We start from the raw sequence: 20,449 nt of genomic DNA, 5'->3' as shown, positions 1-20,449 counted from the left end.
CTGTATCTCAGATAGCACAGGTGAGCTAACATCTGTTTGTCAGATAGCACAGGTGAGCTAACATCTGTATGTCAGATAGCATAGTTGAGCTACAATTTGTATGTCAGAAAGCATGTGTGCGCTAACACTTTAAGCACTTTCAGTTTTGTGCTCATATTGCAAGTTTAAAGTATTTGTTATTGCTCTAGTACAGGGCATGCTAACATCTGTATGTCAGATAGCATGGGTGCGCTAACATCTGTATGTCAGATAGCATGTGTGAGCTAACATCTGTTTGTTACATGGCACAGGTGAGCTAACATCTGTATGTCAGACAGCACAGGTGAGCTAACATCTGTAGGTCAGAAAAAAACAGGTGAGCTAACATTTGTATGTCAGACAGCATGTGTGAGCTAACATCTGTTTGTTACATGGCACAGGTGAGCTAACATCTGTATGTCAGATAGCATGTGTGAGCTAACATCTGTTTGTCAGATAGCATGTGTGAGCTAACATCTGTTTGTCAGATAGCATGTGTGAGCTAACATCTGTTTGTTACATGGCACAGGTGAGCTAACATCTGTATGTCAGACAGCACAGGTGAGCTAACATCTGTAGGTCAGAAAAAAACAGGTGAGCTAACATCTGTATGTCAGACAGCATGTGTGAGCTAACATCTGTTTGTTACATGGCACAGGTGAGCTAACATCTGTATGTCAGATAGCATGTGTGAGCTAACATCTGTTTGTCAGATAGCATGTGTGAGCTAACATCTGTTTGTCAGATAGCATGTGTGCTCTAACGACTGTTTGTCAGATAGCACAGGTGAGCTAACATCTGTATGTCAGATAGCACAGGTGCGCTAACATCTGTATGTCAGATAGAATGGGTGCGCTAACATCTGTATGTCAGATAGCATGGGTGCGCTAACATCTGTATGTCAGATAGAATGTGTGAGCTAACATCTGTTTGTTACATGGCACAGGTGAGCTAACATCTGTATGTCAGATAGCATGTGTGAGCTAACATGTGTTTGTTACATGGCACAGGTGAGCTAACATCTGTATGTCAGATAGCATGTGTGCTCTAACGACTGTTTGTCAGATAGCACAGGTGAGCTAACATCTGTATGTCAGATAGCACAGGTGCGCTAACATCTGTATGTCAGATAGCATGGGTGCACTAACATCTGTATCTCAGATAGCACAGGTGAGATAACATCTGTTTGTCAGATAGCACAGGTGCGCTAACATCTGTATGTCAGATAGCACAGGTGCGCTAACATCTGTATGTCAGATAGCATGGGTGCACTAACATCTGTATCTCAGATAGCACAGGTGAGCTAACATCTGTTTGTCAGATAGCACAAGTGCGCTAACATCTGTATGTCAGATAGCATGGGTGCACTAACATCTGTATCTCAGATAGCACAGGTGAGCTAACATCTGTATGTCAGATAGCACAGGTGCGCTAACATCTGTATGTCAGATAGCATGGGTGCACTAACATCTGTATCTCAGATAGCACAGGTGAGCTAACATCTGTTTGTCAGATAGCACAGGTGCGCTAACATCTGTATGTCAGATAGCACAGGTGCGCTAACATCTGTATGTCAGATAGCATGGGTGCACTAACATCTGTATCTCAGATAGCACAGGTGAGCTAACATCTGTTTGTCAGATAGCACAAGTGCGCTAACATCTGTATGTCAGATAGCATGGGTGCACTAACATCTGTATCTCAGATAGCACAGGTGAGCTAACATCTGTATGTCAGATAGCACAGGTGCACTAACATCTGTATGTCAGATAGCATGGGTGCACTAACATCTGTATCTCAGATAGCACAGGTGAGCTAACATCTGTTTGTCAGATAGCACAGGTGCGCTAACATCTGTTTGTCAGATAGCACAGGTGCGCTAACATCTGTATGTCAGATAGCATGGGTGCACTAACATCTGTATCTCAGATAGCACAGGTGAGCTAACATCTGTTTGTCAGATAGCACAGGTGAGCTAACATCTGTATGTCAGATAGCATAGTTGAGCTACAATTTGTATGTCAGAAAGCATGTGTGCGCTAACACTTTAAGCACTTTCAGTTTTGTGCTCATATTGCAAGTTTAAAGTATTTGTTATTGCTCTAGTACAGGGCATGCTAACATCTGTATGTCAGATAGCATGGGTGCGCTAACATCTGTATGTCAGATAGCATGTGTGAGCTAACATCTGTTTGTTACATGGCACAGGTGAGCTAACATCTGTATGTCAGACAGCACAGGTGAGCTAACATCTGTAGGTCAGAAAAAAACAGGTGAGCTAACATCTGTATGTCAGACAGCATGTGTGAGCTAACATCTGTTTGTTACATGGCACAGGTGAGCTAACATCTGTATGTCAGATAGCATGTGTGAGCTAACATCTGTTTGTCAGATAGCATGTGTGAGCTAACATCTGTTTGTCAGATAGCATGTGTGCTCTAACGACTGTTTGTCAGATAGCACAGGTGAGCTAACATCTGTATTTCAGATAGCACAGGTGAGCTAACATCTGTATGTCAGATAGCACAGGTGCGCTAACATCTGTATGTCAGATAGCATGGGTGCACTAACATCTGTATCTCAGATAGCACAGGTGAGCTAACATCTGTTTGTCAGATAGCACAGGTGCGCTATTATCTGTATGTCAGATAGCACAGGTGCGCTAACATCTGTATGTCAGATAGCATGGGTGCACTAACATCTGTATCTCAGATAGCACAGGTGAGCTAACATCTGTTTGTCAGATAGCACAGGTGCGCTAACATCTGTATGTCAGATAGCACAGGTGCGCTAACATCTGTATGTCAGATAGCATGGGTGCACTAACATCTGTATCTCAGATAGCACAGGTGAGCTAACATCTGTTTGTCAGATAGCACAGGTGAGCTAACATCTGTATGTCAGATAGCATAGTTGAGCTACAATTTGTATGTCAGAAAGCATGTGTGCGCTAACACTTTAAGCACTTTCAGTTTTGTGCTCATATTGCAAGTTTAAAGTATTTGTTATTGCTCTAGTACAGGGCATGCTAACATCTGTATGTCAGATAGCATGGGTGCGCTAACATCTGTATGTCAGATAGCATGGGTGCGCTAACATCTGTATGTCAGATAGCATGTGTGAGCTAACATCTGTTTGTTACATGGCACAGGTGAGCTAACATCTGTATGTCAGACAGCACAGGTGAGCTAACATCTGTAGGTCAGAAAAAAACAGGTGAGCTAACATCTGTATGTCAGACAGCATGTGTGAGCTAACATCTGTTTGTTACATGGCACAGGTGAGCTAACATCTGTATGTCAGATAGCATGTGTGAGCTAACATCTGTATGTCAGATAGAATGGGTGCGCTAACATCTGTATGTCAGATAGCATGGGTGCGCTAACATCTGTATGTCAGATAGAATGTGTGAGCTAACATCTGTTTGTTACATGGCACAGGTGAGCTAACATCTGTATGTCAGATAGCATGTGTGAGCTAACATCTGTTTGTTGCATGGCACAGGTGAGCTAACATCTGTATGTCAGATAGCATGTGTGCTCTAACGACTGTTTGTCAGATAGCACAGGTGAGCTAACATCTGTATGTCAGATAGCACAGGTGCGCTAACATCTGTATGTCAGATAGAATGGGTGCGCTAACATCTGTATGTCAGATAGCATGGGTGCGCTAACATCTGTATGTCAGATAGCATGTGTGAGCTAACATCTGTTTGTTACATGGCACAGGTGAGCTAACATCTGTATGTCAGATAGCATGTGTGAGCTAACATCTGTTTGTTACATGGCACAGGTGAGCTAACATCTGTATGTCAGATAGCATGTGTGCTATAACGACTGTCAGATAGCACAGGTGAGCTAACATCTGTTTGTCAGATAGCACAGGTGCGCTAACATCTGTATGTCAGATAGCATAGGTGCACTAACATCTGTATCTCAGATAGCACAGGTGAGCTAACATCTGTTTGTCAGATAGCACAGGTGCGCTAACATCTGTATGTCAGATAGCACAGGTGCACTAACATCTGTATGTCAGATAGCATGGGTGCACTAACATCTGTATCTCAGATAGCACAGGTGAGCTAACATCTGTTTGTCAGATAGCACAGGTGCGCTAACATCTGTATGTCAGATAGCACAGGTGCGCTAACATCTGTATGTCAGATAGCATGGGTGCACTAACATCTGTATCTCAGATAGCACAGGTGAGCTAACATCTGTATGTCAGATAGCACAGGTGCGCTAACATCTGTATATCAGATAGCACGGGTACGCTAACATCTGTATGTCAGATAGCACAGGTGCACTAGCATCTTTTTTTCTGATAGCACGGGTGCGCTAAATCACTTACATAATACTTCTATGAGGGCATGCTGAAAAACTCATTGAGGTTCTCTCTCAAGTGGTAAGCCAAAGTTAAACAAAACCCTTGCAGCATAGTTCTTCAATTAGAAATAAACTATGGTGTATTTAAATTGAAAACACTGCACACATACATACACACATACACATACATATGTATACACATACCTTATATACACTCATACATATACATACACATATATACATACATATATACATTCACGCATACAAATATATACATACATACAAACATATATACATACATACATATACATACACACACATACATACATACACATACAGCTATATACACACATACATATACATACACATACTGTATATACATGCATACACACATGAATACACACATACACCTACATAGACATACATATGTATACACATATACATATACATGCACATATATACATACGCACATAAAAATCAGCACATATACAGCTGCACTGTTGAATCCTTCCCAGGCAAGCATTTTGTCATATACCATGACCTTTAAAGTCGTCAATCTCCGGCCCCATAAACTACCCACTTAAATCCCCACTTATCCTACTTTAATAAGACACATGACACATAACCATTGGTACAAAATTGGCCACAGCTATTTTATTAAATAACATAACCTTTAAATATGAATAAATACACCTTTAACCGAACATACATAATATTCTTAAATAACACAAATCTTAAACAATTCCCCACAGCGGTTCTAGTTCCCTAACTAATAAGCAACATGGCCGTCATTCAAAAACTGGACTCAACTAGATACTCGTTGAGTCCGTAACCAACCGCACCTCCACTTTAATAGGGGACCCCTTGCCCCTATAATAAACCAGTTGCCCACTCACCCCATGGAGAGGCAACTTATTCACAACCCCCAATTCACTTGGCCATATTACTTTGATTTTATGTCTGAGAACTAGCACCCCCGCCTTGCTACGACAAACCTAAAGAAAAGAAAAACAACAAAAAACAAGGGTGGGAGGGAGCTGCTATCAAAACAATTTCCTGTCAGATTGTTAATTGACTGTTCCCGCTCATTCTTTAAATATACAACAGCTTGCGCTAGCCCCTCCTTCTTTTCCCACCAACCAATCCACAAGACGGGCCTATTCCTCCAAAGGTCAAGGCCCCTTCACGTTACTCCGCACTCCCAGGGGCTCCTTGACCTTTAAAGTCATCAATCTCCGGCCCCATAAACTACCCACTTAAATCCCCACTTATCCTACTTTAATAAGACACATGACACATAACCATTGGCACAAAATTGGCCGCAGCCATTTTATTAAATAACATAACCTTTAAATATTAATAAATACACCTTTAACCGAACATACATAATGTTCTTAAATAACACAAATCTTAAACAATTCCCCACAGCGGTGCTTGTTCCCTAACTAATAAGCAACATGGCCGTCATTCAAAAAAAGGACTCAACTAGATATTCGTTGAGTCCATAACCAACCACACCTCCACTTTAATAGGGGACCCCTTGCCCCTATAATAAACCAGTTGACCACTCACCCCATGGAGAGGCAACTTATTCACAACCCCCAATTCACTTGGCCATATTACTTTGATTTTCTGTATGAGAACTAGCACCCCCACCACAGACTGGTCTGACAAAACAGCCCAGTCCCGCCAACCCCAAAATTTTTCCCAAGGATTCCTTGAGATCAAATAAGAACAGCTGCAGGCCAAATTGATTGAAATGTACCCCATGCTTTAAATAGAATTCCTCAGACCCCTCAACCTCAAAATCTGGATGAAAAGCCACCCCACCCCCAAGTCTCCTAACAAATGAATTTATAATCTTTTTAATTTTTCTGCAACTTCTCTCAAGCTTATCATAATCCCAGGTCAACCTCCAAACCAAACGTGGTGTAATCTGTGACCAGATAATTTTTAAAGTGGGATAAAGATCACTAATTCTACCCAAATCCCTCTTAATTCTTCTAACCAACTCTTTTTGAGAAATAAGACCCAAATCATTTCCCCCCCAAATGTACAATTAACACCTCAGGGTGAGGAAAAATCTTACAATAGTCCACAAACAATGGAAAAAAATTCTCCCAAAGCATACCCCGAATCCCAAACCATTTCACTTCCCATTGCGCGACCGGACAACCCAGCTGTAGGCCGCCAATTCTTTTACTGGCCTCAGCATTGGCCCAATAAATAAATGAGTGCCCCATCACCCACACGATCCTCACACCTGAAAATAAAAGAAAACACTCAGAATGTCAATTGACAGGACCACTCCCCAACCCACCTTAAACCCTCAATTCAGGCCTCACGTAAGACTTGTAACGATTGGATCCCCATCTCCCAATACACTTTACCACATCCTCGCTCAACCCTAAAATAGAAGCCTCAGTTGCAGCCCCTAGGAATGAGACCCCAACTCAGACGGAGTAAGTCCTAACATCCCAACTGACCCTTTTAATATAGCCCTAAACTGATATTGTGACAGAAAGGACCCATCTGAATGAATTAGCAACGGGCCCCCTTGTGTAGGCCGTATGACCCCATAGTGAGACAATATCTGACAAGGACAAACTACTGACCCACTTGGGAATAAAACTATATTCTTCCCTTTCCCATAAATATCAGTTTTGCTGCCCCTCAATAAAATCTCAACCCTTTACTCCCCCCACAACACATCCTCCTTCTGCAAACCCCCAGGAACCCTCCTACTTGGGCTCATTAACTCAGATATTCGAAAGGCCCCGAAAAAGGCTAAGACGAAGGCCGTGCAAAATAAAATTATTTCAAATGTTGAGAAACAAATATTAGGCAACACTCCCCAAATTATTTTAAGTAATGTAAAAGTAATGGGCCTCCTATTGTCTACACTCTTACTCTTCTTTTTTAGGCCCTTAAGAACCTGACGAACCCAGAAAACTTTTGTCACATCACTCATACCCAACAATTTAATAATCTCTTATCCATATTAGCTGCTGACAAACCCAAAAACTCCCAATGCCACAACCATTCAAGCAAACAGCCGGTAATATCATCAATTCCCTCCCTGACTCGAGCCTGCTTCAACCAACTTTCCCATTCCCTCCAAACTGTTACATAAGCAGACCAAGTACCTGGGGCCAACAAACTCTTCACTAATTCAGCAAGTCCTCCTCCCCAAGCCTCCACAGCTGATCCGACACCGCCTGCCCACTGCATCCGCATGAGGTGCCAGCTCCTGAAAACGAAACCACTGCAATCGAGATAAAGCATCTGCAATCAAATTACACTTCCCTGGAATGTGTTTGTCCCTAACCAAAACATTCATGCTAAGACATTTTAAAACTAGCACCCTCAGTAAACGCAAAACCGGCGCAGATGAAGTCAACAACGTATTAATAGCAGCGACCACACCCATATTATCCATATGGAACAATATAGATTTGTTCCCCAACTCCCCTTCCCATACAAACAAAGCTACTAGTATGAGGAACAACTCCAAGAACACCAGATTACGAATTAAATCCAAACCGACCCAGGCCCACGGCCAAACCTCCGCACACCAATGTCCCTGAAAATATGCCCCAAAACCGGTCCCGCCAGACGCATCTGTCACCAAATCTAAATCAACATTGGACACACGGGCTTCCATGAACATCGAAGCCCCATTAAAATCTTTCAGGAAATGTAACCATACTCGTAAATCATCTTTGTGCCCTTTCGTTACCCTTACAAAGTGATGGGGTTTACGGACTCCAGCTGTGGCCAAAGACATTCTCCTGGAAAATACTCTTCCAATGGAAATGATTCTACAGGCAAAATTCAACTTCCCCAAGGAACCGCTGAATCATGCCTACCAAATCCACAATCTTCTCCCTTGGCAACCTACATTCCATCTTGGCCGAGTCAATCGTAATTCCCACAAATTTGAGGGCCGTCACCGGACCCTCAGACTTCTCCGTGGCAATGGGAACCCCAAAATCAGATGCCACCAAATAAAAACAATCCCTCAACTTTACACAAACGTCTGAATTAGCCGGGCCCACAAAAAGAAAGTCATCAAGATAATGTACTATTGACGAAAATCCCGACCTGACCTTCACTACCCACTCCAAAAAAGAGCTGAAACACTCAAACAAGGAGCAAGAAAAGGAACACCCCATAGGGAGACAAAGGTCAACATAATAGGCTCCATCAAAGTGACAACCCAAGAGATAATGAGAAGAAAGATGAACCGGCAACAAACGGAACGCCGCTTCAACGTCAACCTTTGCCAACCAGGCCAAATGACCTGAATCCTTCACCATCTTGACAGCCCGGTCAAAAGATGTATAGGACACCGACGCTAAATCTTCTGGAATGCCATCATTCATGGACCCCCCTTTTGGGAAGGACAGGTGATGTATCAGCCTGAACTTCCCCGGGTCCTTCTTAGGCACCACACCTAAAGGAGAAATGCGCAAATGAGGGAATGGTGGGGCTCTAAAAGGACCGGCCATGAGGCCCAACAAAACCTCCCTTTCTAATTTCTCTCACACCAACTCAGGCCATTCCCTAGCTTACTTCAAGTTGCCTCTATAATGAACCACTCCCCCCGTGGATGGAATTTTAAAACCATATTCGAACCCATGCCACAACAACAACGCCTTTTCATTACAACCCTTCTGCTTAGCGTAATTGGCGAGCCAACGCTCCATCCCGCTTACCCTCACCGGCGTTGATCCCTTTGTCAGGCAATTCAGAAACCCCCCCTGTTCTGTTCTCCCGGAAACACTTGGAGTACAAATGTGCTCCCCCACACCCCAAACACTAGTGTCTAAATTTACAAGTTGAACCCCATTTACATCCCTTATCATTGAAAGAGAAGCAAAACCCCTTTTTGACTGCTGCCGACGACCCACTCTGAGGCGACCCACCGGCTTCCCCTTGAAAAAGATGAGATGATCGAAGCGGTGTCATGATCTTGAGCCATAGACCCATGTCCCGATCATCCCACTTCATCTCAGGCTTAACCGGCAATAGTTGACGGAACTGCTCATCGTAAGTCCAGCAAGCCATGCCCCCATAAGTCCGTTGTGCAGCCGCGACCTCATCTAAATAACAAAGTAAAGCCGCTCCTTGCTCCGGAAACTTGCCCACCAACACACTGGCATAAATAACAAACGCTTGAAACAATTGGTATATGTTTTTGGCAACTTCCTATAGCGCTTTTTTCTCTCTTCCTCCTCCTTCTTGGATGCTTCCTTTTTTAGAATCCTCAGGGATTTCAAAGGATTGGTCAAGCGGTAAGAGGGAAAATAATTCAATAAATTCCTGTTTCCAGATTTTTTCCCTAATTTCCACCGTCAGGTGCATGCCCAATCGAACACAGACAAGACCGCGACAATGCTGTATCGGCAATCTTAGGTTCCGATCCCCCCGTCCCCTTAACCGCAATGTTAGGCGCCTTTAACTGAGGCACCTCAACTGCCTGAGTCTGACTTGACACCCCGTTCCCCTGTTCAGACACTACTGGCCCTCCCGCTGTCGTATTTGCTAACGAGATCCCAGGAGAAACTCAAGAACTGGCAGCCCCCCCTTCTCCCTGTGCACTGGACCCTTCTATCCTAGCTAACAAATCCCTTAAGCCCGCTACCACTGTAACTGCTATAGAATCCACATCCCCAACCCCAACTTTTTTAACCTTAACATTTAAAGGCCTTGTGCCATTCCCCCCCATAGCTGTTCTAGGTTCCTGTGCAGCTGGTGACTGATCCTTGTGAGATTCAGCCGTAACAGTCTCCTGAATCTGGAACCCGGTTACTCTAGGTTCCGAATCAGCTATCTCCTGTTGTATTCCATCAGCCTGCAAAACAGAGACATGGGACAAACCCCCCAACGGCGCCCATACACCCACACCCCTCTGAGCCATAGAAATACCCAATACACTATCAGCAACTACCCTTTTTCCCCTCTTAGGAGCTATAGCCCCAGACCCTATTAAACTTGTATCCCCATATCTCCTGCGCTGTCTACCCCTACTGGGCATTCCCCCACCTCCAGGCCTATTCGGCCATTGTACAGACCTGACAGGCCTTTTTAATAAAGTACAGTGACCCCTTCCCACTTCCCCCCTTTGGCCATTAATAAAGCCCCTGGCTGTACTCACCGATGCCCTTTCTTCCACTAACTCAGCACATCCTAACATAGGAACGCCGTCTTCCAAATCCAACATTATTTTATCGGTCCAAGAATCTTGTAGGCCATAAGCTTCCCCGCTTAGAACGTCCTCTCCAACCACAAGCGAACCAGAAGAAACCTCTGGCCGTGGCCCAGCTACATTCCCTTCTGAAATATAAACATTATTAGATACAAACATATGGTCCCCCGCATTATCATTCCCACACCTCCACTCCAATCCCCCCCCCCAGAAACTGAATCTCCCAATGTCCTGACTGAGATCCTGGACCGGCAAGGAGGACCACCCCTCTGAGGTGAATGAGGCAAAATATCCTCCTCAGACGAATCCAAATATAAGGTTAAATCCTCTAAACCAATACCAGTCTCTCCTTCAGGTTGATCCCCAATACTTTCCTCCCCCATCAACCTTTTTTCCACAACATATAACTGATGACCACCCAAACCTCCACTAGGTCTCGCAACCTGAGCCGTGTGTACTTGCGCTTCAACAAACTGTATCCTCCCCCAGAACCATTATCTCCGACTTCAATATCACCCCCAAATCCCTGCTTTTCAACTGGGCCAACATTTTTGTCACTTTCCCCCTCCACATTCCTAACCATTATTTTTTCAGGCCTCGGTGGACCGTCATCTTTAATGATCTGCTTTCTGCCCCCATCAGGCCCCTTATGGCCGTAAACGGCTGCCTTACTCTGAGCCATCGTAACACCGTCTTGTCTGGGGTGGGGCTCCTGATCCAGTACGATGACATCACCACCATCGGAAACACAAGGCTGACTAGTCCCCACTGAAACCTGACGACTCACGAAGGTGGGATCTGCCTTCTTCTTCCCAACAGACTTGGCACCCGGACTAGGACTCACTCTCCTGCGACCACCAGAACTCTTCACGACATCCAGATCCAACCTCAACGGAGACCTGGAACGTCTTACCGGCGTGGACAAAGTCGCCGACTTCATCTCTCCTTCCCCAAAATCTGGATCCAGCAAAGAACGAAGCCTCTCCTCCAACCAGGTAGGGCCTCTTTTTTCAGCTGCGTCTTTAAGCTGCCCAAGCAGGGCATCCAACTGCGTCATCCTAAATAATGAGCGGAAAAAGACACGCCACAACGACTGACAAAGCTGCTATCAAAACAATTTCCTGCCAGATTGTTAATTGACTGTTCCCGCTCATTCTTTAAATATACAACAGCTCGCGCTAGCCCCTCCTTCTTTTCCCACCAACCAATCCACAAGACGGCCTATTCCTCCAAAGGTCAAGGCCCCTTCACGTTACTCCGCACTCTCAGGGGCTCCTTATTTCTTTAAAACACTGTGAAACTTTTTTTTTCAAATAAGAAACCTTTATTTTACATTTAATATGTATAAATATAAGTTAAATACTTTATAAGTTATTTTAATATATTCTTTCCTGTGTTTTTTTGTTTTTTTTTTGCATAACACTTTGTCAGGATTCCTAAAGTGATTTTTTTTAAAAGGAACATTAAAATCAAAATTAAACTTTTACAATTCAGAAAAAGCATGTAGCTTTAAGATACTTTCTAATTTATTTCCATTATCAAATTGTGCATAGTTTTTTATATATACACAAAGTCTGAGGCACCAGCTTCTGCTGAGCATGTGCACAAATTCACAGGGTGTACATATACTAGTCTGTGATTGGCACGTATACTAGTCTGTGATTGGCATGTATACTAGTCTATGGTTGGCACGCATACTAGTCTGTGATTGGCACGTATACTAGTCTGTGATTGGCACGTATACTAGACTGTGATTGGCACGTATACTAGTCTGTGATTGGCATGTATACTAGTCTATGATTGGCATGTATACTAGTCAGTGTGATTGGCACATATACTAGTCTGTGATTGGCATGTATACTAGTCTGTGATTGGCACGTATACTAGTCTGTGATTGGCATGTATACTAGACTGTGATTGGCACGTATACTAGTTTGTGATTGGCATGTATACTAGTCTATGATTGGCATGTATACTAGTCACTGTGATTGGCACATATACTAGTCTGTGATTGGCACGTATACTAGTCTGTGATTGGCATGTATACTAGTCTGTGATTGGCATGTATACTAGACTGTGATTGGCACGTATACTAGTCTGTGATTGGCATGTATACTTGTCTGTGATTGGCAGGTGATTTGCTGACACATGTTACAGGAGGCCGGCAAATTGGCAAAAAAAATTTTTATTTTGTCAGAAAAAAAATCTGCTGCTTATTTATTAAATTCAGGGTAAGTGCTATTGTATTGTCTTTTTAATATACACTTGTTAATTATGCTGTTCTACTGTAATTAATTGTCCTTTAAAGGGACAGTAAACCTTAAAATGTCCTTCCCTCTGTTTTTTTTTTTATAGAAGTATAATACTGCATTTTTACAAAAATGATTAATTATTTTATTTGCATATTTTTTTAATCTTTATTTGATTTTTATTATGTTTCCAAGCCCATCATTTTTTATTTACTGCAGTCCTATTGGTGCACGCTATCCGGATAGGACTCCGGCTATGCGCGTGTTATACAGTATCTGCGCATGTGCACTTTAGTATTTAGCTGAGAATTTTGTTACGTCAGTCACTTGTACAGATTTTGGCACTCTGCGAACTTCTAGTGTATTGAGCTGCCAGTTACACTTCAATTAGTATGAGAACACTAAGTGCCCGGACTGTCCGGCTTTGCAAATGTCTAGTTTTGGAGTATGCAGCCACTACACTGATGCAATGTTTATGGCAGCGGAGCAATGTGCGTGTCAGATGAGGCAGACTAATTGTATATGTAAAAATGCAACGATTTGATTGGTTGTATAATAAATGAGGGATAGAAAATTTTAAAGGGAAAGAGTTTAGCACAATTATACCAGGGAAAAATTAGGCTGTGATCTGAAGAAATATTGAAAGAAACGTTTTCAAGCACAGTTAGTATATATATTAAAAAATATAAACAATTAAATAAAGAAAACTAACTATGTCTAGAAAAGTTTACAGTCCCTTTAAGTGCTATTTTGTGATTTATTTTTTATTTCATGATTCAGAATATGTGATTTTAAACAACTTTTCAATTTACTTCTATTACCTAAGTAGTTTTGTTCTCTTGGTATCTTTGTTGAAAACAATACCTAAATAGGCTCAGAAGCTGGTGATTGGTGGCTGCACATACCGTATATGCCCCATGTTACTGGTTCAGCCAGTGTGTTCAGCTAGCTCCCTGTAGTGGATTGCTGCTTCTTCAGCAAAGGATACCAAGAGAATGAAGCAAATTAGAAAATAATTGGAAAGTTGTTTAAAATTGTATTCTATCTATCAAGCTCCGAATGGCTCGCCAGAAACAGTAGTTATAAAGCAACGGTCACAAAGACCGCTGCTCCATAACCTGTCCACCTGCTCTGAGCAGGCGGACAGACATCGCGGGAAATCAACCTGATCAAGTACGATCGGGTTGATTGACACCCCCTGCTGGCGGCCCATTGGCCGCGAGTCTGCAGGGGGCGGCGTTGCACCAGCAGCTCTTGTGAGCTGCTGGTGCAATGCTGAATACGTAGAGCGTATTGCTCGCCGTATTCAGCGAGGTCTGTCGGACCTGATCCGCACTGTCGGATCAGGTCCGCCAGACTTTGATAAATTGGGGCCTCTATCTGAATAACGAAAGAAAAGTTTTGGGTTTCATGTCCCTTTAGCTCACAACTTGTAATATGAGAGCTAATAGCACTCCTTGCTCTATCCATAAGAGGATTAGGGTGAGCTAAGAAAAATATGTCAGCCACGTTAAGATTCTCTGGATAATCATTTTTACCATCCACTAGCAATACCAGATTTGTGCTATAGTTATTAGCGTGGGTCCCAGTGCAAAATATTGCACCGTGCTTTATTGATTGTGCTCCGCTTCTAATTTAGCCCTATGTGTTTACATAATGAAGACTAGGGTTGCCATATTGCCACTTTAAGGGAGGACACACTTCTAAAAATAACACATATGTCAGGGTCTGTTTAAATAAATGTTGTGTATAATGTTCCATTATAAGAACCCCGACAGATGTATTTTTCATGCGTGTCCTACTTTAAAGCGGCAATATGGCAACCTAATGACGACAAATATCTGATAACATATTTTTCTAGGAGGTGAAGTCTGTTTTGCCAGGATTGGATGTTTCTCAGACAGTAGCCCATGGGCTGGAACCATTGAAAGACCAATCTCACAGTTACCATGGTCACCAGAAACTATCAACACACGTTTTCTGTTGTACACCAGAGAAAATCCTAACAACTTTCAAGTAAGTTTTATCATATCCTTTTAATATAATTAAATTATTATCTTGATAACAGGAGAACATACTCAAAGTTAATTAACAGCTGGGATAATCAGAATTCTTTAGAAAAACATCAAATGATTTATCTAAAAAAAAATCACCATAGACTTTAATGGTGTCTTTTCTGTTGAAAATGACTTGATAGCTTATTTTTCTAAAGGATTGTAATAACCCCAGAATTGTTGATCAACCCCAGTCTTTGTAAAAAATAGGGTTTCATAGGCTTCCTGTCTATACATATACAATCATTTTCTTTGTTAAGAGTTTTTTGTAATATCAACAGAATGTGTTCACTTTTTTAACAAGATCATTTTAAATATTGTATGGTTAACTTAAATAATATAGATTTTCCTTGAGAGCATGAATAATACTGGAGTAGATTTCTGCACATTCTTAAATTCCATTTCATTTGCATGTACTGTGTACTCTGTAAAAATTATTATTATTATCAGTTTTTGATAGAGCGCCAACAGATTCTGCAGATATTAACCATAGGAATAATATGCAAAGGTAGCATTATTAGGAGACAAATGCAACGAGGGCCTTGTCAAGAGCTGTACTGTTGTAAAACACCTGTCATGAATGTGATCTACAAAACTGCTAAGCTCGTAGGCTTATATGCTAAGGGGATTCAGGGGAATGACAAAGGAGAAGTAGAGGAACTTAGGTAAGAAATTGTAGCATATGTTGCATGCATCCCTAAACAGCAGAGTCTATAAGGAGAGCTTAAAACTATGAAGACTAGGAGAGAGTCTTGTGGAGCGAGGCAGAGAATTCCACAAAATAGGGACCATTCTGGAGAAGTCCTGTAGATGGGAATGTGAGGAGGTAACAAGAGAGGAAGAGAGAAGGAGGTCATGAGCAGGGAGAGTATCTGGCTGGATATTTCCAAGTTCTTAAAGTACTAGTTAAACAAATTAGTACCATACATTTTTTATTGTCAAGCTTCAGTTCAGTAAGATTTCATAAGTATTCAAAGCATCACACTCTACATTTTCAGACGTGGAAGAGAATTGTTCTCTACTGACAAAATGTATGGCTTTTTTAGTCCATGTCCTATTTTAGTAGATGTCCTTTGAAAAAATGATTATTATTTATATCCTTTTCAAGATACTCTTTTCTAAATCATGTGCAGCATTCTATGACAACCAGGTAGTGGCTAATAAAGTTGCATTGTATTTGTTCTGACTTTAAAACCTATTCCAATGTCCTCAGTGAGGGACAAAATAGGGGACTTCAGTAAATGGTTTTGGGTGTGTGGTATAATAAAGGGAAGTAAATAGGTAAAGTCTTTCAATGTTTGGGTAAAAATGTGGTGCTTGTGTCCAGTCTATTGGACCTTCTATTTCTTTAATGCCTTTTAAACATGCTTGGATAAAAAAAAAGGTGGCTTTAAGTGATTGCTCCACACTGAAAAGATCTTTTTTTAGGCCAATAAGCTCATCAGCTGGACTGGATTAAATTCCAAAATAAAAAATGCAGCCATTATTTATAATGTAATGTTGGGGAGCTTTCTCTGTAGCTAGAGGTTTTACATGTGGGGTTAAGACCTTCCAATAGCTGTGCCACGTGTTATAAAAAACACATTTTATTCAATAATCTGATGGGGTCTAAAAATTGCTTTTCCTGACAGGGAAAAAAGCTACATAAGTAGGGAAAACATGAATATTGCTTTGGTGTGATGGATTTGAAAGGGATAGAAAGGTTAACATTGAAATGTACATAAATTAGCAAAAATGCTTCTAGTAAAATTATTACTCTTTTGCTGTGGCATACGCACATATCCTGTGAGGGCCTGTACACCCTATTGAAGCTCAGAGAGCTGGTGATGGTATGTATTGGTTAGTTAGTGATCACTGACTCTCTGAGAAGGTGTGGTATTTGAATATTGGTGTACAAGCCTCCAAAGAATATGTGCATATGCCACGGAAATAACTTTCACTAGAAGAATTTTTGCTAATGGAAGTATATGGCAAAAATCCTTCTATTTCACATTGAAATGCTTCCATGCACATTTTAATTCTGACCTTTTTATCCCTTTAATACCTCGTAAAGCATGCTTGGGAAAAAAAAAAAGATGTTGGTGGTTTCAAGTGATTGCTCCATACTGAAAAGATCCTTATCAGGCCACAAAAACAAACCAATAAGCTCATCAGCTGGACTGGAATCACACCAAAAGAAAAATTACAGCCATTATTTATAATGTAATGTTTAATGCACCAGTCTTATCTTAATCATGATACAGTGTATGCAAGAGGACTTTGCACTATGATATGAAATAAAGATAGTAAAGATACTGGTAGATATGATTAATGCCAACTAAATTGAATTAGTTAGCTGCTAATAAATGTTCAGCTCTGGAACAAGCCGATTCAATAAAAAATCTACAATTTTTCCACTTCAAATTACAGGAAAAGCAAAATAAATAGAACTGAAAATGTTATCACTGTATATAATAAAACCGTTTACATAGAATTACATTTTCATACTCAACTTGTTTTTTAACTTCCTTTTCGATTGCATTCCTATCTATTAGAAGTATTGTTGAGACCTCTTATATTATGTGTGCTATATAAGAAGAACATCAGGTTTTGTAATACTCAAATTGCATAAAACATTGTTTAAAAAAAAAAAAACACTTTATCTCAAAAAGTTAAAGTTTTCCATTAATGTAGTTATTTTCATTCTAATAGGAAAAGTGCAAAAATGACCGGTTCGAATTGTTTGTGCTACAAATGCATTTCACAAGCTTGTTATCAGTGAGTTATGCAACTTAATTCACTCAATTCACCCTGGAAATGTGGTGAAGGGAAAAATACCCCCCGCATTTTGTATATTTACATATTAGAGGGACATTACAAAGCAAAAGTCCCATGCTTTAATTTGTTAGAGAATATAAATAATTGTGCCAATGTAGATGTAGATGCCAATGTTTTTACACAAACGTCCTTCTCAGGAACAGCAGAGAACTTGGAACATTTAATAAACTAATCAGCAGCAGTCATGCAACCCCACCCATTACTGACTGTGTTCAGTTCAGGATTCAGGAACTGCGCTGCTTTAAAACCTGTTGAAGAACATTTTTAACCTTCTCTCAGGAGCATTTTTTGTCTGTTCAGACTGTTTTTTATTTCATCAGTAGGAAACCTGTACAGACAAATGTGTGAGAGCAGGGCTTTTCAATCATCCTGGAAGAATGAGTGCAGGATGTTTTGAGACGATGGAAGGAAAAGTTCTGTACCGCAAGGGATCGGAAGCTAGAAACATAGAAACATAGATTTTTACCGCAGATAAGAACCATAGGCCCAGCAAGTCTGCCCAATATTTCCTAAAAGTATAAACTTATGTAGTTCATAGGATAGCCCTAGGATAACTACATCTGCTTTCTCATAATTGCACCAGATTACAAGTGGTGCACTGTTTACCACTGGCGGGTTATAGCACATATTACAAATTGAAAGTAAATAGTTTAAACAGGCGAAATCTGATGCGTGTTAACTGCAGGACTTTGGATATTGCGACCGCGTTAACTTCTCCCCATAGACTTTAATGGAGTGCGCACTACTAACCCGACACCACATTAGACCAACTGCACTAAACCCAAAGCTAGTTATGCATAGACTAAATTATCGTTCCGAATATTCAGGGAAATTTGATTCCCTGAATAGTCAGTGGCTGCACTATTCGGCATTAATTTTTTTTTTAAACAAAATAAATACTTAATCTTTGTTAAACATTTACATTAATTTTCGTAAAAACAAATGTAAATATTTCAAAGTTACAGGTGAAAAGTTCAAGTTCACCACATAGAGTCCAGAAATACAAAGGCGCCCCTAAACACTGTAGTAGGTAGCAGCATTACACCAGGATCAACTCTTCTTCAAACAATACTAAAATATAAAAAACAAGAAGGCGCTCCAATAGTGCAGTATATCATACAATCTTCACTCACACCAGGCCCGTGTGTAGTACCACCATGAAATATACTCACAAGAGAGATGCATTATAATGCAGTGCAATTCATGCAGGCTGGGTATATCTAAGCCCCCCAGCTGCCTCCCTTTCAGTGTACAGGTGTCACAGGTTTTAGGAAAAGTGATGACAGTGCAGTCCACAATCAAGAACTCACCACAACATTAGTAATGGTTAAAATCCCTAAGGGATAAAATCTATACAGCTGCAACGCATTTCACAGTGCTACTGGGACTGTTTCCTCAGGCAGTATATGAACTACTGTCTGAAGAAAGAGTGCCAGTCGCATTGTGAAATGCGTTGCAGCTGTATAGATTTTATACTTTTTAAAAAATTTCCCTACAAAGGATTTTTACTATTACTAACATTGTGGTTAGTTCTTGTTTGCAGATTGTGGACTGCATTGCCATCACTGTACCTGTACTCCGGAGGGAGCCAGCTGGGGGGCTCAGATACACCCAGGCTGTATGAATAGTGCATCTCTCTTGTGAGTATATTTCATGGTGGAACTACACACGCGCCTGGTGTAAGTGAAGATTTTTATGTACTGCACCATTGGAGGTGAAATGTTCACCTGTAGCTACAATACTTACCTTAATGTGCTCTGGAGAGCATAGAGAGCACGTTAATGTAAGTATTAAACCCTTACATTTTTTTTTTTAAATAAACAAATGAATACTAACGATTTTCATCAGTATTTTTTCATTCTCATTCATTTTCATTGGTGCATTCTTCGAATATTCGTTTTGTGACAAGTGTGAATTCATCTGAAAACTAATGCACATCTTTACTAAGAACTAGAGATGTACAATGCTGCCTGGGCCCCATGTTCCCATTTGGTTCAACTACAGAAGCAGCCCTGGTGGGAAGTAGTCTTTCATTTGTGACAACAGACTGAACTAAAACCACTGTGCAGCACTAACTGGAGGGAGAGGGAAAGCAACTTACATACTGCATAGTACATAGCATTTGCAGCTTTAACATAAACATAGACTTTAATGAAGATAAATTATTTAAAGGGGCATAATACTAATATGCTAAATCACTCTAAACAGATGCAGTATAACTGTAAAAAGCTGACAGGAAAATATCCCCTGAGCATCTCTATGTAAAAAAGGAAGATATTTTATCTCACAATTTCCTCAGCTCAGCAGAGTAAGTTCTGTGTAAAAAGTTATACTCAGCTGCTGCCCAGCTGCAGGTAAAACATTTAAAAAAAAATGAAGAAATGAACAGCAGCCAATCAGCATCAGCAGTGCTCTACTGTGATCTCATGAGATTTGAATTAACTCTCATGAGATTTCCTGGTAAACTTCCTTAAAGTGACACCAAACCCAAATTTTTTTCTTTCATGATTCAGGTAGAGAATGCAATTTTAAACAACATTCCAATTCACTTGTATTATCTAATTTGCTTCATTCTTTAGATATCCTTTGTTAAAGAAATAGCAATGCACATGTGTGAGCCAATCACACAAGGCATCTATGTGCAGCCACCAATCTGCAGCTACTTAGCCTATCTAGATATGCTTTTCAGCAAAGGATATCAAGAGAATGAAGCTAATTAAATAATAGAAGTAAATTAGAAAGTTGTTTAAAATTGCATGCTCTTTCTAGATCATG

The 20,449-nt window shown here is 40.9% G+C and overlaps 1 protein-coding gene across 1 annotated transcript in view; it reads left to right on the top strand.

Annotated features, from left to right (window-relative positions):
- The first annotated feature begins 8,983 nt into the window (after positions 1-8,983).
- LOC128640514 (pancreatic triacylglycerol lipase-like) overlaps positions 8,984-20,449 on the top strand; it is a 134,528-nt gene continuing 123,062 nt past the window's right edge. The window contains exons 1-2 of the mRNA XM_053692990.1: positions 8,984-9,035; positions 14,665-14,819. Of these exons, the coding sequence (XP_053548965.1) occupies positions 8,984-9,035; positions 14,665-14,819 (207 nt within the window). The remainder of the gene's footprint in view (positions 9,036-14,664; positions 14,820-20,449) is intronic.

This window comes from Bombina bombina, chromosome 9, assembly GCF_027579735.1.
Source record: "Bombina bombina isolate aBomBom1 chromosome 9, aBomBom1.pri, whole genome shotgun sequence".
In the NCBI taxonomy this organism is placed as follows: Eukaryota; Metazoa; Chordata; class Amphibia; order Anura; family Bombinatoridae; genus Bombina; species Bombina bombina.
Note: the sequence above shows the minus strand (reverse complement) of the source record. Positions and strands in the feature narration are given on the sequence as shown.